Consider the following 26,791-nt stretch of genomic DNA (forward strand, 5'->3'; position numbering starts at 1 on the left):
TTGCGTCGGCCAACTTTCTCCTTGTGAGAAAGGAGCCAACTTTAACTGTTTTCATTAGGATCTTGTAAGATACATCCAACCTTTTAAAGATTCCGAACTCCCCATTCCTCAATTCTGGGATTCTCAATCTCCACACGCTCTCGAAATGGCTCAAAATGGAAGTGGGGATAGGGTGGAAAAAGGGATTGCCGGGGAAGATGAAGATGTGCAGGACCCAAACCAGAAGGACTTGAGGCATAAAGAAGAAGATATTTCAGTGGAGAGGTTGTTCCTGAGTCGAGAGGTGCCGCCATGGAGGTATCAGCTGACCATAAGAGCCCTTGTGGTGAGCTTATTGCTGAGCGTTCTGTTCAGTTTCATAGTGATGAAACTGAATCTCACAACTGGGATTATACCGTCCCTCAACGTCTCTGCCGGCCTTCTGGGTTTCTTCTTCGTCAAAACTTGGACTAAGTTCCTGGACAAATCTGGCATGTTGAAGCAACCATTTACGAGACAGGAGAACACTGTCATTCAGACCTGTGTCGTCGCTTCCTCTGGCATAGCCTTTAGTGGTACCTTATCTAACTCTATCCTTGTTATTTGCGAGTACTGGAGTTTCAAATGTGGTTAATTTAGAAACTATGCTTCTTTTCTGTGGAAATGAATCTCAATTTAAGATTTCGCTTTGTTCGCTTTTTAAGTGGCAATCAACTTCACTATTTTGGAATTGAAATCTGATCATCAGGTTCATGTTTGGATCTGTACCCTGTTGAAGTGACAATTTCATTCACCATTTTAGGAATTGAAATTCGATCTGTGCGTAATTTAGAAACTATGCTTCTTAGTATCGTTTATCGAACAAGGCAAGTTAGTCTGAAAGTTATCATTTGGATTGTATTATTCGGAAGTGACAATAACCTTCATTGTTTGAGGAGCTAAGCTTTGATCTATATTTAAACTAGAAACCATGTTTCTTAGCATCACAGGTAAATCTTAAGCTAATATTATATGTTGATTTAAGGGGATACGGTTGAACTAGGCCAAGCATAGTTTGTAGTAATGATCTCAATTTTTGATCTGATTACTCTGTTGTTTCTTTTTTTTTTTAAAAAAAAAAAAAAACTCTTGATGTGATTACTTAGAAGAATGATATCCCCAACATTCCGGCATGACATGAATTTTCATAAATGATGATGACGATTTTTGAAGAAAGTTTAGAGTTGATTTTATGTTTGAAAAAATGGGCAAAATTTTCCGGGTTAGATACAACTCACTATCTCGAAGTCAAGGATTACTGTATTTGTCCCTGTTTGGCTGTCTTCTAGAACCTTGGAATAACAACGGGGTCACAACTGTAAATTTTGGTCCACACCTTGAAAGGGACGACTATTTTTGGTTTTCAACATATGCCAAGGGGAAAACTTCAGAAAATTATGCTCTAACTATTGGAATCAAATTTGAGAGAACTTAACTTTTCTCTCCTTGTCTTATATTCACTGTATTATTTACCATTAATTGTTATAAATTAACTAGCTGGCACAGTTTATCAAGATTTGGGGTCATTTGTAGATTTGTGAATTTTGCATATTTTGAATTGAATTTTTCAACTGGAGTTTCATAAGCACTATGAGGAAACAACAATTTCCATCTGGCAAAATCATTTGGTAAGAGTTTTTATCAATATTATGGTTTGATAAATCTTTTAAAAAACTAATTTCCGCTATCAAAGTACTAAAAACAACATATTTATGAAGGTAAGGAAAAATGGACAGAAGTAATTGCGGTAATTAATGATTTTGGGCAGGGATACAATTATTCAAAAAATTAGCTTTCTGCTTTTGCTTTGCTTCAAAGGAGAAGTTCAATTTTCTGATTCCTTCTTGCATGATTGACTTTTTTGTCAATCTTGTTTGAAATGTACCTCACACGGGAATGAAGTATTTAACCTTTTTAATCCTGGTTAAATATTTGCAACTTAAAATTGAAAAATTCTCGTGATAAATATATTCAAAAGGTTGCATTTTCCCTTTGCATTGCTGACTTTGTATCAACAGGTGGTTTTGGGAGCTACCTTTTTGGAATGAGTGAACGTATAGCCAGGCTATCCTCAGACAAGAATGACTTCAAAAATCCATCATTAGGATGGATTATTGGATTTCTCTTTGTTGTCAGCTTTCTTGGCCTCTTCTCAGTTGTACCTCTAAGAAAGGTATCATGTATGCTTCCTCTACTGGCTGCATCGTCCCATGACATCCAATTTGATTCATTAATGTATTAAAAATGAATTTATCAAACATAAATCAAGTTGTGGTAGCCCATTTTGCTGTAAATTTTCATCTCGGAGAACGCAGGAGCCTTACAGATACTGTAATGGTGAAGCGGATCATCTTTACCATTTTTATATCCTTAGAATTTATGTAATTCTATGTCAGCATATTGCTTTCCCTAACCTTGATTCAATTTTTTTTTCTACCATTGGCTGTAGATTATGATCATTGACTTCAAATTGACATATCCGAGTGGTACCGCAACTGCTCATCTTATCAACAGCTTCCACACTCCTGAAGGAGCCAAATTAGCAAAGTAAAGCACTGTCAAATGTGATAGCATGATAATTTATACACCCTTTTTTTTTTCTGCCATCGAGAATTTATACCCCACTGCCTGACTAATTACTTTTTGCTCTCAGGAAACAAGTGAGAACATTGGGAAAATTCTTTACTCTCAGTTTCTTATGGGGCTTCTTTCAGTGGTTCTATACTGCTGGTGATGACTGTGGATTTCAAGCCTTCCCTTCACTGGGGCTCAAAGCACATAAATACAAGTATGTTGTCACTTTATTTATTTATTTATTTATTTTTGGGTGGTATTGTGATTAAATGTTGTCTATCCAACTTTCATGTTACCTTAATTAAGCATCCACCTCCTTAGTCCAGTCAAAGGCAAGCCACCTACCTTAAGATGAGGGATTTTCTCAGGGAAAGCCCTTGCGCTTGGCCTCAAAAAATTTGGCATGATTAAGATTTATCACCTAACCACACATGACATATTTGCTTCAACTACTAGACCCAACACTTGGTTTCATCTCCTTATTTTGTTGAAAAACTCATTTAACTTGATATAAAAAATAATCATAATGTACTAAAACATGCTTCATATAAGAATCACTTTCAATTTAAAGCGTTTAATCTAAATTTTTATTATTTGCAGGTTTTATTTTGATTTCTCTACGATTTATGTTGGAGTGGGAATGATTTGCCCATATATTATAAATGTATCAGTGCTCCTTGGAGGAATTCTTTCTTGGGGGATTATGTGGCCTCTCATAGAACGCAAAGAAGGCCAATGGTACCCTGCAGACCTTCCTGATTCAAGCCTAAGTGGCCTCCAAGGTTACAAGGTTAGTTTCCTATCGTAAAACACTCTTGGTGCTAATATTTACTTTAGAGTAAGTTATAGAGGAGGATGAAAAAAAAAGGAGAAAAATATTTCTTTTCACATTTCCCTTGTTCCAACTTCCAAGTCCTCCTCCTTTTATATTTTTGAGTTCATGAAATTTGAAAGATTTTTTAAGGGAGATTTTTTTCCAAAGAGGAAGGAAAATTATCATGGAGCCATCCCTCTTCCTCTCCTCTCCTCTTCGGACTCTGTCCCTTCCCTTCTGTTCTGAACTCCTAACATATACTTTTGCTATTTATATGCTTTCTAGGGCCTGCCAATTAATTGACTTTGTCTTGCCACTTGGAATTAGGTATTTGTTGCCATAGCCATGATCCTGGGTGATGGCTTGTATAACTTCATTAAGGTGCTAAGTTATACCCTCATAGGAATGTATAACCAAGTCCGAGAAAGACAAAGGGAGAATGAACTTCCTGTTGCTGATCAAAACTCATCGAGGACTTCACAACTTTCTTATGATGATCAGCGCCGCACACAACATTTCCTCAAAGATCAAATACCCTCATATTATGCTATTGGGGGCTATGTTGCAATAGCTGCTGTCTCAGTAGCCACACTCCCGCACATCTTTCATCAACTGAAATGGTACTACATATTGGTTATCTACCTTCTTGCTCCAACTTTAGCATTCTGCAATGCTTATGGAGCTGGGCTAACCGATTGGTCCCTTGCATCCACCTATGGAAAGTTAGCCATCTTCACAATTGGGGCTTGGGCTGGAGCTTCGCATGGTGGGGTTCTTGCTGGCCTTGCAGCCTGTGGAGTGATGATGAACATAGTATCCACAGCCTCTGACTTGATGCAGGATTTCAAGACTGGCTACCTCACATTATCTTCACCTCGGTCTATGTTTGTGAGCCAGATTATAGGCACAATAATGGGCTGTGTGATCTCCCCATGCGTTTTCTGGATTTTCTACAAAGCTTTTGATGACCTTGGTAGCCCCAAGAGTGAGTACCCTGCTCCTTATGCAATCGTATACCGAAATATGGCGAAGTTGGGGGTGGAAGGCGTCTCATCTCTACCAAAGGAGTGTCTTTTGCTCTGCTATATTTTCTTTGGTTCTGCTGTCCTGATAAACTTGATTAAAGACTTGATGGGTAAGAGAGGGTGGTTCATACCACTTCCAATGGCCATGGCCATTCCTTTCTATATAGGGCCATACTTCGCCATTGACATGTGTGTTGGAAGTCTGATACTGTATGTGTGGGAGAGGATGAACAAGGCTAAGGCAGATGCTTTTGCCCCTGCAGTAGCTTCTGGTTTGATATGTGGGGATGGGATATGGACTCTGCCTGCTTCAATACTTGCTCTTGCTGGAGTTAAGCCACCTATTTGCATGAAGTTCTTGTCCAGGGCAACGAATGCTAGGGTTGATGCTTTCTTAGGTTCGTAGCGGTTTAGGTTTGGCTTTAAATTAATATCTTGTTCAGAGCCCTTAGTTTATTACTGCCTTGTAAATCTTTGGCTTTAAAACTCGTGCAAAGTAAGCCTATAGTTGAATAAAATGTGATTGTAAAAGTGGAAAGAAACTAGCTAGCATCTTACACCAGAAAAGCACGCTTCCTTGTGGTGAGTTGGGATGTTCATTGTATATATAATCTGGTTATAGGTATTGCATTTAGCTCTCTTTATTCCTAGTTGGAGAAGATTAGTGAAGATACGAGCTCTTGTTTGCTAATAGGTCAAGTATTTATTTTTTATGGGCTGACTATGTTTTTATCTTTTTCCTTTTTTTTTGGGGGAAAAAGCTGGATTTCTTAATTTACTGCTCCGCCTCCTTTTGATTAAACTGAAAAACAACAATTTTTATCCCTACATCAAATAAAGTTTTTTTTTTATAAAGATATATGCCAATATCTGCTAAGATACTTTAAAAGGATTAAAAAAAATCATTAACTTATTTAAAGCTTTATTAGGAATGCTTAGAGAAAAATGAAGTAGGCACTTCAGGCTTGTGGCTTGCCGGCGAGGGTGCTCCACTCCTGTCCAGGAAGTTGAGTTCGAATAGGCAATGGACCAAAAAAAGAAAAAAGAATTAATTTTTTATTAGGTTTATCATATCTTCGAATTTAAGCAATAATATTTTTTCTCTGTATTTCAAGAATGCGAATCACTATTAATTACATAAATATATTTATACCGTTTATTTTTTTCTAAAATTGTTTTATATATCAGCATTCTAAAAAGACTAATAATGCCACGCAAGAGCTAGGATGTTATAAAACAGCTTCAAATACACAAACCCATGATGGTTGTTAAAAAGGAATTTCTTAAATAATTTAGTAAGGGTCAACTACAACATCGTCCCCCATACTTGCTCTAACAGATTTAATTCTCTACAATAAAACTCCCTTCGTTCATCTTCCATGCATCTCTATTTCTTTTCTGTAAATCATTTCCATTCTTTCTTCACCATATCACAATGATATATCTCCTGCATGAACTGTGTGCGCGAGAGTGTCAACCTTCTTCAGTCATCACATCAACAATTTTAGGAGGGAAAATAGCATCACTTCACTTGCTTGAAATTGTGGCATCATCCCTGCAATCCAGATCATAAGCTCAAGCAGTCCAATCTTCATCGCTTTCATCCACATCCTACGCAAAAGATCCATGAGAGCAAATTAGCGTAACAGCAAGATGAACATAGGTATATGAGATTCTCAAGTCCTTCAAATATGCGTCATCAGATTATTCAACAAAAATATGTTTCTGAATTTAATGAAACATAAGTTTGTACTTGTAATTGTCACAGCCGGCCTTTATGTCTTCGAATGTAATGCATGAGACAAGAACAATTACCTCTGAATCACTTGAAACTTCTTCAATGTCATCAACTTCATCTTCAACCTAAATTTTATTGGTACAATGTCAAATTACTTGAGTGAAGAAAAGCATCAGTAAGATTTACTGCAAATTCCTTATTCAAAGGAAAGCTTCTTGATTGACTGGTGCCAGGGACCAAGTCATTGGCAAATTATTCTTCCTCTTAAATTAATGCTATGGCCTATGAATAAAGAACAATCATGGGAAATCACTACTAAACCCATACCAAGAAACCTCTGGACTTTCGAGAAAAAGAAAAACATACCTTCCGTTTTTTACCCTTCACCGCCTTATTTCCACCTACAAAATAAAAAACATAATAACCAAATCCGCCAAAGCTTCATAAATGCAGTTACTTATTAATGATAAAGAAGTTTAAAATCACAACGTTTTAGAGACATCAAAAACATAAAAGCATTTTATCTTAAACAGATCTACAGGGCATTGGAAGGCTAGACTCAACCATTTGGATTTTTCACACGGATATTCATTATAAGGTCATGAACATATCACATAAAGCACCAGTAGCTTCTTGTCTGGAACGGGGAATTTGGATGTTCCATCAGAAACAAATTTTTACTGCCTTTGACGCTGCCAGCAAAACAGGACTTCAATCCGTTGATCAAGTACAATGTCAAGTCTTAAATGGATCTACAGTTTCTTTTTTCCAAATATAATATCCAAAGTAAAAGTTTATTAAACACTTAATGGTGACTCAATAATGCTGACATAAGCAAGAGTAGCCTATATCCATGAATTCTAAAATTTTCAACACTTGTTGATCCGCTATCAAGTGTTTGATGGCATGATGCACATTAAACCTAGCCAAACAAGTGCCAATGATCAATAATTCTCCTTTCCGCATATGGTCAGGCAAATACCCGCAGACGCATTATACGGAGCTTGAAAAATGAGCTGCATTGCTGACAACTTGTGAACAGTGCAACTAGCCACAGGTTTCATATTTTATATTGAATGATCTGAGATTCTTTTTAAAAAAAAAAAAAAAAATTGTCCCGTAAACATTTAGAGGGAAGAGAGGGAGAGAATGGTAACCGGCATCCTTTTCCTTTGTCTTTTTCACTCTCTTCTTGGACCCTTCATCCTGCAACAAAAGCCAAAAAGACCTCAGCTTGCATTCTACCTTAATAGGAAGCACTTAGAGCCTTGAAGGAAAACCTATCCCCAAACTAAGTAAAAGAGATTCAGAAAACAAGCTACAGAAGAAGAAGAGGAAGAAGAACCAGATCTATGATCCTTTTTGAACCAGCATCCTGCAACTTTTTGGTGGAATCTGGAAAACATCAATAACTTCAATTATCACAATTTCCGAAATATAACTACCCAAAAATGTATAAACTAACTACCTTTTGATGATGAAAGTTTCTTTGGGGTTCTTGGAGCCTTCTGAAAATGGAAGAGTTTAAAGAATCAATCAATCTGACCAACGTCTAGAGGTACTGAGCGGTAGATTAAATTTTATGTCACTAGAAAGCAAGATATCCTGAACGAAGCACTAAGGTTTTCAGACTGACAGAAGAGGAACATTCATGATCTAATTATCTCCTGTTTGAAAGGTCCAATAAAAGAAATAAACAAATTATAGCATAATTTGAAGATTATGATTTTGCACAATTAAGCTATATAGGGAGGTTTACAATATCCCAGACTGAGACACAGAACAATAGTCCCTTGTTTTCTTTTCATATATCTCTTTAAAGCTCTACATTTTAGTTATCCAGTTCAAAAGATTGATCCATTTTCCAAGCCTACCTGGTACACAATATTTGTAGATATCCCTGTTTTTAATCAGTGTTTCTTTTACACACACAATAAACACAGAACAATCCAATGATTTACAAACCACGGCAAACATGTTCTCCATTGTTAAATGATTACCCAAAACTGACCCCATAATTAGACAAAGTAGAACTCCCCGTTAGAAATTTTAGGGCTAAAGAAGATACTGTTACGACTAAAGAGATATCACCTGTGATTGTCTTACGAATTAAATGCAGATCATGGAACAAATGCAGAATGCATGGCACTGTTCTATTATCACAGTATCCCATAAAGGAATACTTAGCTATATACCCATACAAAGACTCAAGTTGATATTGCACGCATGACTTTTAGATGGATCAGAAGTAAAACTATCTCGTCTATGACAGTTCATAATTTTTGGTCCTCCCATATCCCACCAAAAGCCATGCAATAATGAGAAAATGTATGCTTAAATCATCCAAGAGAATATTGAAACCGGAGAGTCGAAATTCTTTGTGTACTTAAAGACTAACCTAAGATTGACAAGCAAAATAGAAGTTGCACTAACATATAACATACAAGGGGAGTTGGAGTATCGTAAATTTTGTCCTCAACACTTCTCTACATTTTATTCCCATGCCAAAATTTAAAGTGAAATCTCACCTTTTCTTCCACCTTTTTGAATAATGTGGATAAAGTAGCTTGGACAAGTGAACCATGATTACTGCTTGAAACTTCCTGAGTTGCAGATGTGGAAGAAACTTGAGAGACCTTTTTAGATATAGATCCTGAAGCACACTTTCTATTTTCCTCAGGGAGCTGAATTTCTTCTGCAGCATCCTCATTAGCATCACCAACCACCATGTATGGACTTTCTTTCTGCATCAATGACTTAAAGGACATCACATACAGGTGCACATAAGATACATACTGTGCAATGAAGTTCTAAAATTCTAGGTCGATCAGGTATCAATAATATCAAACTCCAAGGGAACCAATGATATATTTATGATATTATGACCACTGGCAGCAGTGATAACTTACTTTTTCCTCGTGATCAGAGAGATCTGGGCTGCTTTCAGGAGATTCATCACTAGAAGCATCTGCAAATCTAAACCAATAATAAAAGTTAAATGACGGGGCTTTGAAGTTTAAATCAAAGGTGGCGTAAAATTTAACTGCAACCAGGCAATTTTATCCACTTTGAATTTCAGTCATGTGTTAATTTATTGAAAACACACACATCCCATACTCATCTTCAAAGATTAGAAATTGGACATCCTGTATCTTGTTATACTCAATAAGCATACTTATTTAAGTGCTTCTTAGCTCAATACTTAAATATAAGCAAGCATAATTCTGAGTGAAATTCTTAGTTCCTTAGGAAATAATTATTTCTTCAGTTGTCACAACTTCAGGGCAGGAAGGCAACAGTTACAAAGTGATCTTATGCAGGAAAGGAGGCTAATACTTATATGATTTTCTTGGGGTTCTTTCTGAGCGTCGAACTGGAACAACCTCCTCTGTGTCTTTTTTATTGTTTTCACTGTCGGAAAAATCATCCTCAGGGGGGGTCTTTGGTGATTGTTTCTCAGCACATTGCATCCTATTTTGGGGACACCTTGATTAACTGCAGACGCAGCACCTGCACCACCTTTAAAGTCATATTCAGCTGGTTGTCCCTGAAACGTAAAGTTAAATCACAAGATACTTCACTCTCTCACTATGCCGAACTAGAAAAGTAAAACTTGCAAGTAAGAACTAATGTTTTAAAATGCACTGACCTCATAGAATTCCTTAGGAAATTCAAGTCTGGCTTCTTCTGGGTTCTCATCTTTTGTCCCAATCCACCATGCATCCGAAAATACAATCTTGTATATTCAAGATGTTGTCAATAATGCATGTAATTATAACCGACTGAATTCCCAATTGTAGAAGATACAAATTTGGAATTGAAGAAGTAAAAAGAGACGCATGTAATTCTTAGTCCCTGACCAACAAAGTCAAAAAGAGTAAAAGGAAAGAATGCTTACTGTTGCTACAACTAAACAGGAATACAATACAGGGGAGAGAAGTTAAATAAAACATAGGTTCGAAGCCTATCATGAGCACAGGCATCAAAATTACAATTGAATCACAAAACTTTAAAAGAAAGAAAAAGAAATTTCAAGAATCTTTGTTGGCAAACTACTTCATAGATTCTCAAAATAACAGGAGGCCTTTAGTCAACTCCACTCACAAAATTTAGTGCAGATGCTTCAGTTATCCCTTTAGATGGAAGTGACAAGGTCTTTTAAATACAATGGCTAAAATTGATAGGGTTTTTAGCTGCAATTCAGGTCCAGCTTTATGATTTTCAACGAACACCTGATTTTTCTAATACAAAAGCCACTCTTGAAGTCAAGGGCTCTACAGGTGGAAGTTTTGTTAGGCATGCTATGAACTATAAATGTAGAAGTAGTTAAGTCGGTTAATAGTAGCTGATAGCATCATAACAGCTAAGGGATTGAGTTATTTGAAATTCTAACTAACTCTGGTATAGCCATACAAAAACCATTGTTGAACGTTATGTGTATTGATGGAATCTGATTTCCAAGTCTCTCTGCCTGTTCTCTATTTTCCGATCATTCTATTCTCTTTTCAACTATTGTCTGACTGACTAGTTCCCTTACAAGTGACACATCAATCCGAAGTATGTTGAGGGTGGGGAGAACCAACCATATTGTCAAAATAATCCTCGCACATTGCATTCTTTCCGCCTCGGGAGAACTGCAAAGTCAGGTATCTGTTCTTTGGATATACGATAGTCCCAAATAACTTCATTTGGCCCTGAAAAGGAAAAGGCAGAAATAGATTATAACATGAAAATGCATATTGCTAGAATCCACCGTAGCCCATGAAAACTTCATAACTTCCTAGGGTTCACAAGTTTGAAAAATGCTCCAAACTAAGTAAAAGCAAGTAAGCAATTGAACTTAAAATGACCTCTTTCTTAAAAGTATAACTGCTTCAACGCTTAGAAGGGTGTACTCATATTGGCACAAGCTTCACTTTCACAGTTCTATTGCATAGGATTTCTTGTTTTTCTTTTAAAATGATTTCTATGAAAGTGAAGCTTGTGCCAATACGAGTACACACCAAAAAAACAAAATGAACAAAAGAGACCACGGATCTGGGAATATATCGACAATGGAAATTTGCAATCACAAATAGTAATGTGAATAGAAGGTTAACGAAATTACGCCAGCAGAAACTCCTGAAATGCGTCAGTCAATTCACATGCAACTATATTCTTTCCTGTTGACTAATTACTAATATACTATGATCACTTAGGATCCACAACATAGCACATATGTAAATCAAAACCTCAAGAGTGAGTCAAACAAAGAAATGAAGAACCTGAGGGAAGTCGAGGTAGAGAATGGGGTTTTTAGTTCCCAAATCCTTAAGCTCGCCAATCTTTCCACCGCCAGTGGGGGCAATGAGGCCCGGAAAGGAGAATAAGTACCTGTTCTTTCTCTGAGATTTTCTGAGAATGTCTGAACCGTGATGCTTAACTACTGTCTTAGAAGGCTCGAGATGAACATGGCTCTTCGCGGGCGTCTCAGAGAGTATGCTCTTAGAAAGGGCCAACCTTTGAGCCTCTTGCGCTTTATCGCTTCCGGATTTGGCTCCCCACCTGCTTCCCTCTTCTTCGCTGCACGCACCATTCTGATTTCTGATGACTATCTCTTCTCAATGGACTCCGAACTGAAGCGGAGACATTTTTGATTCTCGGATTCAGATCACCTGAAGCAGGCGTCTCAAAGTGCACCCGAATAAAGGGAATGTCAGCCGTTCGATAGACCGAACCGAACATATTTCGACACGTCTTCAGAAAAACTTCAAATACCAGAAAAACCGAAAAATTATATTTTTTTTACTGAAAAATAAAAATTATTTCATTCAAAGGATTTTTCTAAAAAATTATTATAACAGACATATTTTTTCGCCAAATAACAAACTTATAAGGTAATAAAACAAAGCAATTCCAAATATGACAAATAAGTAATTTTGGTTAAAAAATATAAATATTTTTACCAAAAAAATATAAAATTATCGTTTCTAGGTCCAATAACACAATCATCTTCCCGCTTCCACCTAGTATCTATTATTCTGAGTTACAAAATTTACAATCAACGCTCTAATAAGTAATAGCTGATGTTGGCACCCAAAAAAAAAAAAAAGCCTGATTTTGGCTTCGCCCTCATCACTCTTGCGTGCTCATGTATTTTATCAAAAAGATTTCTTTCACTCCCAATTCTAAGAGATGTTTAGTAAACCCAAAAATACTGTTTTTACCAAAGTGAAGATAAATTTTTTTATATATTTATTGCGCACATCATACCCAAACATTCTCTTAACCTCATCTCTTTATATAAAGCAAGTTTTGTAACATTAAAGGTGATTGGATGAGTGTCTTAAGAGTAATCTTTCGATGTTGGAGATAAACATGTATCCGAAAGAAACACTGCCAATGATTGAATCAGGGAATCTTGCCATCTATTGGCACTTGTACTTTCTTTATGCATGGCTATCGCATAAGGGGACCCAGAAAATTTAGTATAAAAAGGTTTTTGGCCATAAAATGCGGTTTCAGACTAGCCTGTAGCTTTTTTTATTTTTAGAAGGTATTTGGATAGAAACCAAACTATGATTTTAAAAGTGATTTTATAGTTTACAAAATAAATATGTAAAAAAAAATTATTTTATTTTACAGAAAAACACTTTTTAGAAGAACTTTTGAGGGATGCCAAACACTCCTTTATTTTGGAATTCCATTATCCTTTTTTCTTAATAAAAAAAAAAGGGGTCCACCAATCGGACTGGCGGCGGGACTCTCTCTCGGCCTGTTTTGCAAGGTCCAACCATTCCACGTAGGCTGGGCCACATCAAACCGTGTGTTGAGCCGAGAGCGGGTATTAAGCCGTGCTTTGAGTGTGGGATGGTTCAGAAGTTGGGCCCACTTTTCTTTTGGAAAAAGAAAACTTGGCCCATTGTGCTTACCAGTAAAAAAAAAAAATCTGCCTCTCCCTCCCAACCTCGAACCCCTCAGGCCCTAGCCTCCCGAAAGTAACTCTGGAAATCCCGCATCACGCCATTGGAGACACCGGACCAGACTAGAGACCTCGAAATCGAATCGCCTCACTCACGCCGTTTCCATTCGAATCCTCCTCACCTCCGTTGCTTAGCTTCTGAGTTTCAGCTTTCCGGTTTACAGCGTCCTCTCCTCCCTCACCTGCTGGCTGCGCCTCCGGTTCGTGACTCCGACAACGTCTCCGAGACCTGTCCATTGCAAGGGTGTTCGTCGTTCACCTTACTCCTCCATTCCCTCCATTCTCCCTGCTTCGTCTTCTTCCTTCCTACCTTGTAAGTTTATCTTTTCTGATTCTTTCAATTGTTCAGCTCTAGCTTTCAGACTTAAAAATTAGGATGATGTAGTGGCTGTGGACCAAAAGTAACTCCTTTTATTGGGAACCAAATCCTTTGTTCACCTGAAGTCCTTAGATGCTCAATATTGCAGAAGTATGGTTTCGATATTTCAAGCAACTTAGCAATGCAAAGCAGTAGCAAGGTTTAGGGCTATAGGAACGCATAAGCACAACTCATAATTATGAGATGAATCAGTACTTGGCTTGTATTTGCTCTATGGAACTAGTGTCTTCATCTTGTTAATTAATGCAAACCAGATGGGTAGGATTTTTTATATAAGATCATTGTGTTGTTATTCAGTACTCATTATCTGTTTGATGGCTTTTCCTTTATGAATATACAGAGACAATAGCAGACAATATTATAACTTATAAGCATTTTCATAGGCTTCGTTTTGCTGTTACATTGCGTGGGAGTTATTTTGTTACCACCTGCTGTAGAATCTGTACTAGCTTTTGCCTTATAAACTCTTATGCGATGGATAACTCTGGCGCATTCATTGACTTGAGAATTTATATTATGTTTCTTGATTACATGTGCCCCCCCCCCAAAAAAAAACATAATTATAGTGTACATGTGTCTTTGTCTAAGGGTTTTTCTTTTTGGTGTTGAATCTTCAATGTAATGCATTAGTTTGTTGCAAAATCAAATAATTAGATAACATAATGCTGGTTATAAACATGGCAAAAGATAAGAAAGCATCACTTAATTGTGGTCAGGATAGTGATTAAAATACATAAATACTTATCGTGCGAAGATTTCAGGCCTGTATGTTTCTTTTTTTTCTCCTCAAAACAATTTTATAAAACTGCTTTTTTAAAAATAACTTTTGAAAAAAAAAAAAAAAAATCTGTTTGGACAATTGTTCTAAAAAACACATTTCAAAATAAACATACTGAAAACAACATTAGATGATTCTAGGATTTGTGCCCCCTTAGCATTCTGCTTTTGATTAATATCTTTATCTTCTTGTAGAAAAGCAGTTTGGATGGTCCTCTATTGGCTGATAATATAACTTCAGGAATTTAATAGGTTATTCTTGAAAATGGGTTTTCAATCAGATACGGTAACTTTGAATGGGTCACAAGAATCAGGAGTATTGATTGAACCATTGGCTTAAAACAGTTTAATTTAATTGATGCCATATAAACTTCTATCCTATTGGCAGTCATTCTGTCTCAAGGTTTTGTTGCCAATTTAATAGTGCTTTTATAAATTTAAAGCCAAAATATTATGGGGTCAGGCTTCCGTAAAGCTGGCAATTCTGCAGTTGGAAAAGGACTAACTCGGCCTCCTTTGAGGGCAGCAGTGTCCCAGGTGGCCCTTATTAATGGCCTGATCGGTATTCTTCACCCCATTGTTGCTGCCTCTTACTCTCCCTACTGACACCTCCTCCTTCTTTCTCCATTTTCTCCCTTCTCTAGCTCTCCTAGTATTCTGTAAATTTCTTATCCAAATTAAAAAGAACAGACACACACTCACATAATTACTGAATTAAAATAAACTCCTGATTCCCACTAGCGAGTCCTCATTCATAATTGCGCTCAGTTTTTTTCTTTCTTTCTTTCTCTTTTTTTTTTTGACGGTTTTGCAAAGTAGAAGAGGTTTGAGTTGCTTTATTGTGTAATGAATCTCACTTTTTGCTAGCTATAGGTTAGCAAAGGGAAACCTAACCAACCCCCCCCCCCAAAAAAAAATGTTTTTCTTAATTTCTTGGTGTTGTTCTTGCTAAATTCTCCCTGCTAATTCATGCATGATTTATTCTGTTATGCCAGATGTATTTAATGAATCCCATTTTGTTTGTCATATGAAAAGCATCAAGTGAACGAGATTTATCTATTTTTCTCGAGTCTGAATACCTTTGGATTTACTAATTTCTTTGGGTTATTCTTTTAATTTTTAGGTTTTCTGCCTCTAAAGATGGATGAATATCAAGAGATGGAGAGATTTGGTATGGATAATGATTTTGAAGGCGGTGAATGGATTGGTGGTGAGTTCTACTATCGAAAGCGCAAAGAAAAACGCACTCAAACTAGAGAAGATGTTCTTTATGGGGTGTTTGCAGACTCTGATGATGACGATGATGATTATTCAAGCAGAAAACGGAGAAAAGATCGTGACTTATCTAAGAAGCCTGACCTCAGCAAGCCTGTGAATTTTGTCTCTACTGGAACTTTTATGCCTAATCAAGATGATAACCATTCTAAAGAACAGATTGAAGAAGAAAGTTATGCTAGTGAGGATAGGCCAGGTTTAGGTCTTGGCATGGGGACTTCTAGCACTTCTGGTTCTGGGTTAGGTTTTAATACCAGTCATCGTGAAAATGCTTCTGATGGTGATAATGATGATGATGGTTTTTCTGCCTACAGCGTTTGGAAAGAAGATTCATGAGGGAGCAATGAGAAGGGAGAAGGAAAAGGAGAGAGCAAAATTGGAGAAGAAGAGAGCTCAAGGGAAAACTCAAGCTGAAGATGGATTTTCAGATGTTGGGAAGTTTGAGAAGTATACAAAGGGGATTGGAATGAAGTTGTTGGAGAAAATGGGCTATAAAGGAGGTGGTCTTGGGAAGAATGAACAGGGTATTGTAGCTCCTGTTGAGGCCCATATGAGGGCCAAGAATACAGGCATTGGATTTAATGACTCGAAGGCCACAACTCCTTTGCCAAGTGTGCAAGTTGAGAAGACAGCATTGCCAGGAGTTGCTCAACCTACGACTGTCAGAGCAAAGGAAAGATTATGGTCAAAGAAATCAAGGTCAAAGAAGAAGAAAGATGAGGAAGATTATATTACTGCTGAGGAATTGTTAGCAACCAATCAAGAACAGGGTCTGGAGGTTGTTCAGAAGGTTTTTGATATGAGAGGGCCACAGGTTCGAGTAATTACAAATTTGTCTGATTTGAATGCTGAGGAGAAGGCTAAGGAAAATGATGTTCCAATGCCAGAGCTTCAACATAACGTGGGGTTAATTGTTAGGTTGGCTGAGGTAGATATCCAAGAGATTGATAGAAATTTGAGGGGAGAGAGGGAGACGGCACTTAGCTTGAAAAAAGAAAAAGAGAAGTTAGAAATTGAGGCAGCACACCAAAAAAGCAGTTGGAAGATTTGGAGCAAATAACAAGTGTGCTGGACCGAGTCGGAGAAGAGAACTCAATGGGGACATTGACATTGGATTTGCTTGCCCAGTGCTTTGCTGACTTGCGGAAAAGATACACTCATAGCTACAAGTTGTGTAACTTGTCATGTATTGCTTGCTCATATGCTTTGCCTTTGTTTATTAGAGTATTCCAAGGATGGGATCCTCTTCGAAATCCATCACATGGGTTAGAATTGGTATCACGGTGGAAAACATTGCTTCAAGAAGAAGAGTGCCTTGATATCTGGGATGTAACATCACCTTATACTCAATTGATTTCTGAAGTTGTATTACCAGCTGTTAGGATTTCAGGCATCAATACCTGGCAGGCACGTGATCCTGAGCCAATGTTACGGTTTCTGGAGTCATGGGAAAAGTTGCTTCCTTCTTCAGTTCTCACAGCCATGTTGGACAATATAGTCATGCCAAAATTATCAAGTGCTGTAGATACATGGGAACCACATCGTGAGACAATTCCTATCCATACTTGGGTGCACCCATGGTTACCTTTGTTAGGGCACAAGTTAGAGGGAATGTACCAGATGATACGCTTCAAATTGAGTACTGTTCTTGGTGCTTGGCATCCGAGCGATGGCTCTGCTTATGCTATATTGTCACCTTGGAAGACCGTATTTGATTCAGTGAGTTGGGAACAGCTCATGCTTCGATTTATTGTGCCAAAGTTGCAGCTTGTCTTGCAAGAGTTCCAAGTGAATCCAGCTGATCAGAAACTTGATCAGTTTTATTGGGTGATGAATTGGGCTTCTGCTGTCCCAATTCATCTGATGGTTGATATAATGGAAAAGTTCTTCTTCACCAAGTGGCTTCAGGTTTTGTATCATTGGTTGTGCTCAAACCCTAACTTTGAAGAAGTAACAAAATGGTATTTGGGTTGGAAAGAGCTTATTCCAAAGGAACTTCTGGCTAACGAAAGTATTAGGTATCAGCTAAACCGTGGTCTTGATATGATGAACCAGGCTGTTGAAGGTATGGAGGTGGTCCAGCCTGGCTTGAAAGAAAATATCAGCTATCTTAGGGTACTTGAGCAAAGGCAGTTTGAGGCTCAGCAGAAAGCAGCAGCTAATGCTCAAACCCAAGCTCCTTCAGGCTTGGGGGGTGCTGCCCATATGGAGAGTGCAGCAGGTGTGCATGAGATGAGCTTAAAGGAAGTCATTGAGGCCCATGCCCAGCAACATGGTTTGCTATTCAAGCTGAAACCTGGCAGAATGCATAATGGTCATCAAATATATGGGTTTGGTAATGTCAGCATCATAATAGATTCCCTAAATCAAAAGGTATATGCCCAAACTGAGGATGCATGGTCTTTGGAATCTCTCCAAGGCTTACTGGAGCTGCATAATAAGTCCATTGGTCGGAGACGAGGATTGTAAGGTGACTTCTAAAGGAGTTTGTGTAAAAGTATCCTTAAGTCGTAGTTGGTTCTATCTCAGGAGTCAATTTCGTCAACATTACTTGTTTTAAGAGAGTTTTATAATATTTCTGACACACACAGCTTTCTTTCTTTGTTTTTTTTTGGGGGGGGGGGGGCCTCAAATGGGCACTATGTTTTCTGTAGTATGCTAGCTTTTTGTTGTCCATACCCATTGATAGCAACTTGCCATGTTATTGCAACCTACTGAAATTTTGTAAACTTCCTTATTTTGGCCAATCTACTAACTCCGATGGTGAATCTCCTTTTTATTAGCTGCACTCACGTGTTATTCCTTGAAGCTGCATCAATATCAGAATTCAGAAATCTTGGTTCCATCTACCTATTCACCAGGCTCAATGTTTTTGAAGAATTGTAGAATGAAATGATTCGCGATTTTGATTTAGAACTTGAAATGATGATATCTAGTTCTCCAGCTAATACTTATCTTCTGTACGTGTCCGGTGTTAGGCGTCTAATGTTATTGGAGACCCACGGATATTAAGAGTTACGTTTTTGTTCTATGCTTTGTATAAATGAAGAGTCAGCTTAGTATAAGTGAAGAGTCAAGAACCTTGATTCTCAATGGATAATCTTGAGGTTACAAATTCATGCCATACTGCCGATCATTGACTTTGAAGAGTAAACTTTGAAGCACGGTTTGTATGTTTTGTTGAAGGACTGTTCATCCACAATGGTTTATTCGTAATGCGGGAAGGAGAAGCCTAAAGTGCAGTTCCTGTGTAAAGTATGAGCTTGGTGTACCCTCCTGCATACTCAACATTTTTACTTGTATATCATGAATAAAAAATGGTATAGCATAATTAAGACCAGAGCAGTGTGACATTTATTACAGCCTGTAACATCTGGGGTAGTCTCAATTAGGAAATCCGTTTGAGGTATGCTTGTCCAACTCTGTCCCTTCTGCCCTTAAGTGGGCTTAGTCCTTGACTAACGGTATTTCTAGGTTCTTTTTCTCGTTTTCGTGTATTACTGGTCTGGTTGTTGATTACAAGTGTTTATCGCATTGCTTCTCAATCGAACCCGAGTTGATTATAAGGACTTACTTCGTTCGTCTGGCATGTTGCTTCTAGTTTTTACTAATCTTTTTGCCCCCTTAATGAAAAAGGGCAGAGCATCTGATCTTATTTGTAGTGAAATTATCTCTGAAGTATTATTGTTTTGCCTCCAGTATTTCTAATGCTAATGGATCTCATTCGCTCTCTAAGACAAGTAATTACTTCGTCAGAATTTTTTCCACACATTTAATATTTGTAAATATTGGAAAAAAAATGCATTTTATGATGTCCATGTAATGGGTAAAATGCATTTACAAATTGAAACATATTTAGCTCTCGTAACGCCCTAAGTTAATTATGTTTTTTAAATATCTTGAGATTTTAAATAACGAGGATTATATTCTATTGAGCGTTAGTAAAAAAATGTGCACGGGGTGTGCGTGCGAGAGTTTAAACTAATTAAAAGAAAAATAATACTCCTCCGGTCCTTAATATAAGACTCATTTAACTAATTTGATTAGATTAAGAAAGTTAGGTAAGTTAGTTAATTATAAGAAAAATGATACATTTTTCCTAAAACACCATAATCATCTTTTTTAATACTCTATCTCCCTTTTCTATTTGATTATGGTTGATGGAGTATCCATAGGGTAATTTAGGAAAAATTAATAAATATGAGAAATGAGTCTTATATTTAGGATCAAAACCAACTCAAAAATCGGGTCCTATATTAAGGACCGGAAGAGTATAAATCAGGAGATTAAAATGGGTGAAATTTTGATCCTTGTAATATATATATATATTCAGTATCAAGTCACGTGCGATTTTTTCGCGCACGCTTGAATGAATGAATCACCACTGATGATCTGCATTCGATTTTCTGGGGGGCAAGAGTAGAAGTATAGTGTTGGGGATTAGGAGGAGTGATTTTTAGAAATATTTTTTTGTAAATTGAGATAAATTTTTTTATATATTTATTTTGAAAACCGTAAAATTATTTTTGAAATTTTGGTTTCCACCCGCACTGACTACTTGATTTTTCTAGTATGTTGCAGTCTTGCCTCTTGGAACGCAAAACATTATGACCGAAGGATAGAATCAAAAAAGTCAAAACCTCAAGATTGGATCCAACGGAAACCATTAAGACACGTCAACCATGGACCTGCAGATTGCAGAAACGCTGCGTTTGGAGGGTGCCGATATGCTGTCTTCGATCACCCAACTCCAAATGCTCTGGGCAGCAAATCCCCTTCAACTTCAATCCTTCTTCTCTGCATCTCCTTTGATTCGAAGCTATCGGAGTTCGCTGTGCTCTTGTCGTGCCTCATCTGCTTAGCCATGCATTATCTCCACCTTTTGTGTCCATTTTCAAGGTATGCATTGCCCAAAATTGGTCACTTTCTTCCACCACCTTTGTCTCTCATGCTTCCTCTTTCTATCATTCCCTCAATCCCGAGTTCTTTGCTCATTCCCAAACTTTTAACGCAATGAATATCGGCGACAGCGTTGCTTCGTTCAATCGCTTACTACGTATGCACCCCCCGCCTTCCATCATCCAAATTAACAAGCATTTGGATCAATTGCAAAGGCTAAACACTATCGAACTGCGATCTCATTGTTTGCTCAAGCGGAGTTCAAGGGATTCATACCTGATTTATGTACCCTGAACGTCTTGATCAATTGTTACTGCCATGTGGGTCAGATGAATTATGCTTTCTCAGTATTGGGAAGGATTCTCAAAATGGATATTCGACCAGATGTGATAACAGTTAATACTTTATTAAAAGGACTCTGCATTAGCAACAAGGTTGGGGAAGCGTTAGACTTTTATGATGACTTAACGGCTAAAAGATTTCAATTCAATGAACTTAGTTATGGCACCCTGATCAACGGACTGTGTAAAATAGGGAAAATAAGATCTGCTGTTAAATTGGTCCAAATGATGGAGAAGAAGGGAATTAAATCTAATCTAATCATCTATAGCACTATCATGGATAGCCTTTGCAAATGTGGCCATGTTATTGAGGCGCATCAGTTTTATTCAGCAATGATTGATCAAGGAATTCTGCCGTGTATTATTACATATACATCTCTAATCCGTGGCTATTGCAGCGTGGGACAGTGGAAAGAAGCTACCCAATTGTTTCATGAAATGGAATTGAAAAGCATCAAACCCGATATTCATACATTTAATGCATTCATTGATGCATTTTGTAAAGAAAGGAGGATTGTTGAAGCTCAAACCATGTTTGCTAGGATGATGAAATGTGAGAGACCGGATGTTGTAACTTACGGTTCTTTAATGAATGGATACCGTCTGATGAATAACGTGAATGAGTCAAAGAAAATATTCTCCAAGATGGTTCAAAGCGGTGTAACAGCTGATGCAATTAGTTATAGTATACTGATCAATGGATTTTGTAAGATTAAAATGGTCGATACAGCATTAGATCTCTTTCGAGAAATGCGCTGCAAAAGCTTGGTTCCTGATGTGATAACATATAATTCTCTTATTGATGGCCTTTGCAAGTCAGCGAGAATGTCAGAGGTGCGAGATCTTGTTTATGAGATGTATGAAAGCGGTCATGCCGCAAATACAGTCACCTATAGTATTTTGTTAGATGCATTTTGCAAAAGTCAAAATCTTGGTCAAGGGATTGCACTATTTAGGCAGATGGTTGCCCAGAGAATTCAACCTGATGTATACACATACAATATACTTGTTGATGGCTTGTGTAAAGGAGGCAGACTACATGACGCTCGAAAGATTTTTTCAATACCTTTTGACCAGTGGCTATCATCTAGATGTCTACACATATAACATTATGATCAGTGGGCTTTGCAGCAAAGGCTTGTTTGATGATGCTATGTCCTTGCTTTCAAAAATGGGAGCAAATGGATGTCTCCCTAATTCAGTAACATATAAAACTCTTATTCAAGCTCTTTTGGAGAATAGAGAGAATGATAACGTTGAGAAGCTTCTCCGTGAAATGATTGGTGGTGGTCTTGTAAAATGATAAAATATGGTTGGATGCACTAGTCCTACTATTGATTATAGTTGTGTACTGTAAATGTTTAACTTGGCCTTCAAAGGCTAGCAATTTCCTGTTTCATTCCAATTAAAATTGTTTGATCATACAGTGAAGTAAATGTTCTTGGAGAATTTTGTTCAAGCAATATGTTTTACACATTTATTTTTACCTTATGTTTGGTAGTGAATAATTTGCCTTGAACATGAGTTTGTTCCTCTTTTTATAGTTTATTCTGGTTCTGACTTATAACCTTTCGGGCTTGTTTCTGTTCTTGAATCAGAGTTGCAGCTAAAATATAGTTTTTTTGGATTTATATAATTCCTTGCACTATTTTTTGGACCACATTAAAGGTCCATTTGGCTCTTATACAACCAAGAAAATCGATGTCTGAATTTATTTTGGAGTATAAGACAAATCAAAGGTACATGAGTCTGTGTTACCCTAATGTTAAAGTTGAATTTGCTTGAATGGTTTCCAAGTGTTTGTTTCTTATGGCAAACCGAATGAATATCATTTCTTTTTGTTGTTTTTTGTCCAAGTTCAAAGTCCTTTGGGATGCCTGTTCCAAGAGAAGGTCAGGTTGGCTATGATGAATGTGTGATGCTTGGATCATTGCATCTCCTGGAATTATATGATTTGAAGCATAATAGAAAATAATTTTATTCGCAGGTTTGACTGTTTTTTATTTATTCATTGCATCTAGCTTTAGGCAGAACTGTGTATGACATTCCTCAAAGAACGTTGGTCGTGACAACTATACTTCATAGCAATTTTCTGCAGCAACTAATCAGAGAATTCTACAATATTTTTGGATTCGATAACTTGTGTGAGTTCATGATTGGTACTTTTCAGATGTTGGCATGCAGGTTATCAGTTATTGAACCTCTAGGTGAAAGTCACATTCTCCATCTTGAAAAGGAGAGATTTGGAATCCGATTTACTCTCAAAATTTCATAATCTATTGGACCTTAACAATTTTGGTGTTCGATCAAGAGTGCATTTGGACTTGCCACCATAATTATAAATGCTGCCGTTTCCTCACTAGATGAAGGATCAATTGGGGCTACATTGCTTTTGGACTATATCCAAAGTGGGTGTACTCATCTCAAATTTTCTGGAGCTCAATTGCATCAAAAAAGACCGTATTTCTATCTTTTTCCCATTCATTTGTTTTCCTCAGGTAGCATTACTATCATGAATAATTTTGCCCATCTCACCAATCACAAAGCAGTCCACCAACGCTTCTCTTCAACTTGTTTAGTACCAGGGAGAATCATTTTGAAACAGTGACAACAATGATTCATCAGAACTTTGTTCTTGTCCTTGCTACTAGGAATGAAGGCCAATATCATAAAATTAAAAATGATTTCATGATGATTGTTGTTTTGGCTCTCACAATTGCCCGGGATGATGTTACCGCAGGCATTCAAAACCGAGTCTTTTGGGTTGCTTATACTTTTTCTCTCTTGAATTGATTTGGATCCTCCCATAGAGTAAATACTTGTTTACCTTGTGATTGCCTTTTGTTTACAGAACTGGCTTGTTCAGTTTGGCACCTTAACACTTCCCTGCTCATTGTGCTTTTCTTGTCTGTCGCCTATAAATTGCCATTGGCTGCTGCACTTGAGGACTGTCATGTAGCTACTGCAGTGATTCTTTTTAAAGGGATAATGCTCTCCGTTTGCTACCAGCCACTACGCATGCCTTTGACCTTAAGGGCAAGGTCAATGTCATGGGGAAGGCAATGTTATGATCCAGAAATATATGGACCTAATGAGAAGAAATGGGCCAAAGCTTATTAAATTTGGCTCAAGTAGGTGGAATCCAAATAGGGTTTGGAGATGGGAATACGAAGCAGAAGGGGAGGCAGTGTTGGGGTGGGGGGTGGGGGTTCGAAAATTGTTGTGTGGGTCTTCTCCCTGTGCTTCTGATATCCTCTCTTCTCTCTGAATTTATGCTTCTTCTTCTAATTTCTTTATGGCCGTAATTCTGAATATTGATCTAAGCTCTGTGACTGAATGTTTACTAATATTACCTCCGATCCTTAGTATAAGACCTTGTTTGATTTTATTTTGATCCTAAATATAAGATCCCAATCTACTTTGTTTATCATATTTATTCATTTTTTTTCAAAATAGTCCTTCTTCTAGCTCATACACTTTATTAATAGAGATATTGGGAAAAACAATATCTATTTATTACAAATAACTAATTTAACCTATTTTCTTAATCTACTCAAATTAGTCAGTTAGCTTTTATATTTAGAACTGAAGAGAGTATTTTATATCAGTTCAATTGTTTTGTGCTTATTTTTCTGGTCTAAATCAGTAACCATATACATTGTTGCGGGTAAGATCATTACAGTGTCTCCATGGAGTTTCTCTGGTTCATTCTACTTGAGATAGATCAGTGAAGAGAAGAAATGTTAATTGCTGTTTATACAGGAGGATGGAGAAATTGAGGAGACGTTTCTCATAGAATACAAATTGGCTGGTTAAAGTGGAGGAAAGCTACTGGAGTTATTTGCAATAAGAAGGTACCTGAGAAACTTAAAGGAAAATTTTATCGGATTACTATAAGACCGGCTATGTTGTATGGTAGTGAACGTTAGGCAATAAAGGGAAAACAAGAGCACAAAGTTGGGGTAGCAGAAATGAGGATGTTGAGATGGATGTGTGGTCATACAAGAAAAAATAGGATTCGAAATGAAAATATCAGAGTAAGAGTCGGTGTGGCACCTATCCAAGAGAAAATAGTTGAAAATTGCTTAAGATGGTTTGGACATGTACAGAGAAGGCCATTGGAGGCCTCGGTGAGGAGGGTAGATAAGACAAGATGGAGTCCCATAAAAAGGAACAGAGGAAGGGACAGAGGAAGACCAAGAAGAACGCTTAATGAGATCATTGAATGAGACCTCCTAGTCAACAATAAATCTAAGGACTGGGTTGTTGACAGAGCACGATGGCGTTGTGTGATTCATGTAGCCGACCCCACCTAGTGGGATAAGGCTTGTTGTTGTTGTTGTTTAGATAATGCCTTCCTTGACTCATCTCTGATTCAAGGGTTTTAGTGGATTAAATCATCATCTCGACCAGCACCTCAATTTCATATTGCTTGTTTCGGACTAACATTATTTTGGATTAAAAGCTTTGAGGATTCACAGGAGCTAGCCTTGAAGGCTCGGACGCATTGCATGCAATAAGAGAAAATTCATCTATCCCTCTTCTTTCAGCCCTTCTAGTACAAGTGCCACTTAACTAGATTTATGTTCCCTTAATGTTTCTGCTAGTTTTCGTGTTGTAATTTCTGATCAGTCTGTTAATTTTCCTTGTTCACATTTACTCGCCTTGCCAAGAGCTAGTTGCTTTGCACTGTAATTTCTCTTCGTTTCATTTATAGTGATCTTTTTCTCTTAAGAAAAAGTTGCCTCCACGTAGTTAACAACTCTTGGCATTGGCTGAGGAAGAGAGAAGCAGACGACCATTGCAATTGTGAAGTAATCTAAATGTGACGGATTTGATATTTTGCTACTTGTAACACTTGTGACGGATTTGATATTTTGCTACTTGTAACACTTGTGGATGATACTTTGCTGTAACTTGTGGCATTTCCATTGAAGGAAGCCAAGTTCTTGTTATGGTCTGTGTTGACATTGCAGTCTTGTGATAAGCTTTATTTGGCATTTTGGTTCACACCACCGAATCTGTGCTCATTTCTAATTTCTAATGAAAAATATCTACATTTTTATTTATTTAATTTTTTCAATAGTGCCTTGCGTATTTCAAATGCTCATGAATCTTTTCATCTTGCAGGTACCTAAACTTTCTTTTAATTTTTAATTTGGTACCTATACTTTTTTAACATTTTAAAAAATCCTTAAACTATCTTCTGTTATCTCCGTTAACCCCCACACTTTACAAAACACAACCAAGGGCCACGAAGGAATTAATGCTGTTCAAATCAAATTTCTTCATCAAAACGTACTGAACTTCAGTGACAGAGGAGGTCTTCCATGGATGGAGGGGTTCGATTTGCAATGTGATTTGGAGAGGTGTTGACGGAATCAAAACCTTATACAAATAGATTTTCTTTGACAGATTTGATCTCCGCAGTAGAGGGAGGTTTAAAATCCAACTTCTTCATTGAAACTGAGCTTCAGCGATTGAGAGGTGTTCGACGACTAGGGGGTTCAATTTGCAAAGCGATTCGGAGTTGAGGGCTATAACATAATCATAGCTTTTTGCAAAGGGATATTCTTCGATAGGTTTGATCTTTGCCATAGAGGGAGGATGGGTTCTCTGATCTCACCTCCTGCTAGCTAGGCTGATTGATCGTGCAATTGCTTTTCCTTTTAGCGAGAAAGTGATTTTGATTGGATAGGTGAGATTTGTAATTTGTCTTCTGATACGATTTGGTTCTACGGTCAGTTGATTTTACTTGAAGTTTTTGTATTTTAAGCTTTAGTTTGTCAGCTTGAAACTATAATTCTAGCGGTATGTATATGTATTATATGTGAACAAGGGATTAAAATGCTTACAAAGCTGCTAACCTTTCTTTTAAGAATCATGTTATTCGAAGTGTATGAACTCTTTAAAGTGCTACTCCAAGTTAGTTCCAGCTGTTGCAAGTTTCATTGCTCAATGCAACTTTACTTTTTCTTATCTAAAAGCAA

At 37.3% G+C, this 26,791-nt stretch overlaps 2 protein-coding genes and 2 pseudogenes across 2 annotated transcripts; 3 read left to right on the forward strand and 1 right to left on the reverse strand.

Moving 5' to 3' along the window:
• LOC114715825 (probable metal-nicotianamine transporter YSL5) lies at positions 1-5,100 on the forward strand. Its single transcript, XM_028900726.1, has 6 exons — positions 1-554; positions 2,037-2,191; positions 2,468-2,565; positions 2,672-2,806; positions 3,193-3,382; positions 3,734-5,100. The coding sequence occupies exons 1-6, from the start codon at positions 146-148 to the stop codon at positions 4,835-4,837; spliced, it is 2,091 nt and encodes a 696-aa protein (XP_028756559.1). The 5' UTR covers positions 1-145; the 3' UTR covers positions 4,838-5,100.
• A 539-nt stretch (positions 5,101-5,639) lies between these two features.
• On the reverse strand, positions 5,640-11,790 carry LOC114715827 (DNA-binding protein RHL1-like; annotated as a pseudogene).
• A 1,347-nt stretch (positions 11,791-13,137) lies between these two features.
• Positions 13,138-18,179, forward strand: LOC114715834 (septin and tuftelin-interacting protein 1 homolog 1-like; annotated as a pseudogene).
• A 2,064-nt stretch (positions 18,180-20,243) lies between these two features.
• Positions 20,244-23,921, forward strand: LOC114715811 (pentatricopeptide repeat-containing protein At3g22470, mitochondrial-like). Its single transcript, XM_028900701.1, has 4 exons — positions 20,244-20,388; positions 20,809-21,788; positions 23,113-23,209; positions 23,653-23,921. The coding sequence occupies exons 1-4, from the start codon at positions 20,244-20,246 to the stop codon at positions 23,919-23,921; spliced, it is 1,491 nt and encodes a 496-aa protein (XP_028756534.1).
• The last annotated feature ends 2,870 nt before the right edge of the window (positions 23,922-26,791 follow it).

The sequence above is a fragment of the Neltuma alba genome, unplaced genomic scaffold (assembly GCF_004799145.2).
Source record: "Neltuma alba isolate B1F8T4 unplaced genomic scaffold, ASM479914v2 tig00011614_pilon, whole genome shotgun sequence".
NCBI classification, from domain to species: domain Eukaryota; kingdom Viridiplantae; phylum Streptophyta; class Magnoliopsida; order Fabales; family Fabaceae; genus Neltuma; species Neltuma alba.

Coding starts and splice junctions, on each gene's coding strand:
- LOC114715825 (XM_028900726.1), top strand. CDS start 146: ATGGCTCAAAATGGAAGTGGGGATAGGGTGGAAAAAGGGATTGCCGGG. Junction 2,192..2,467: donor CAGTTGTACCTCTAAGAAAG/GTATCATGTATG, acceptor CATTGGCTGTAG/ATTATGATCATTGACTTCAA. Junction 3,383..3,733: donor GTGGCCTCCAAGGTTACAAG/GTTAGTTTCCTA, acceptor ACTTGGAATTAG/GTATTTGTTGCCATAGCCAT.
- LOC114715811 (XM_028900701.1), top strand. CDS start 20,244: ATGGACCTGCAGATTGCAGAAACGCTGCGTTTGGAGGGTGCCGATATG. Junction 20,389..20,808: donor TTTGATTCGAAGCTATCGGA/GTTCGCTGTGCT, acceptor ATGCTTTCTCAG/TATTGGGAAGGATTCTCAAA. Junction 23,210..23,652: donor GCTTTTGGACTATATCCAAA/GTGGGTGTACTC, acceptor TTTTGTTTACAG/AACTGGCTTGTTCAGTTTGG.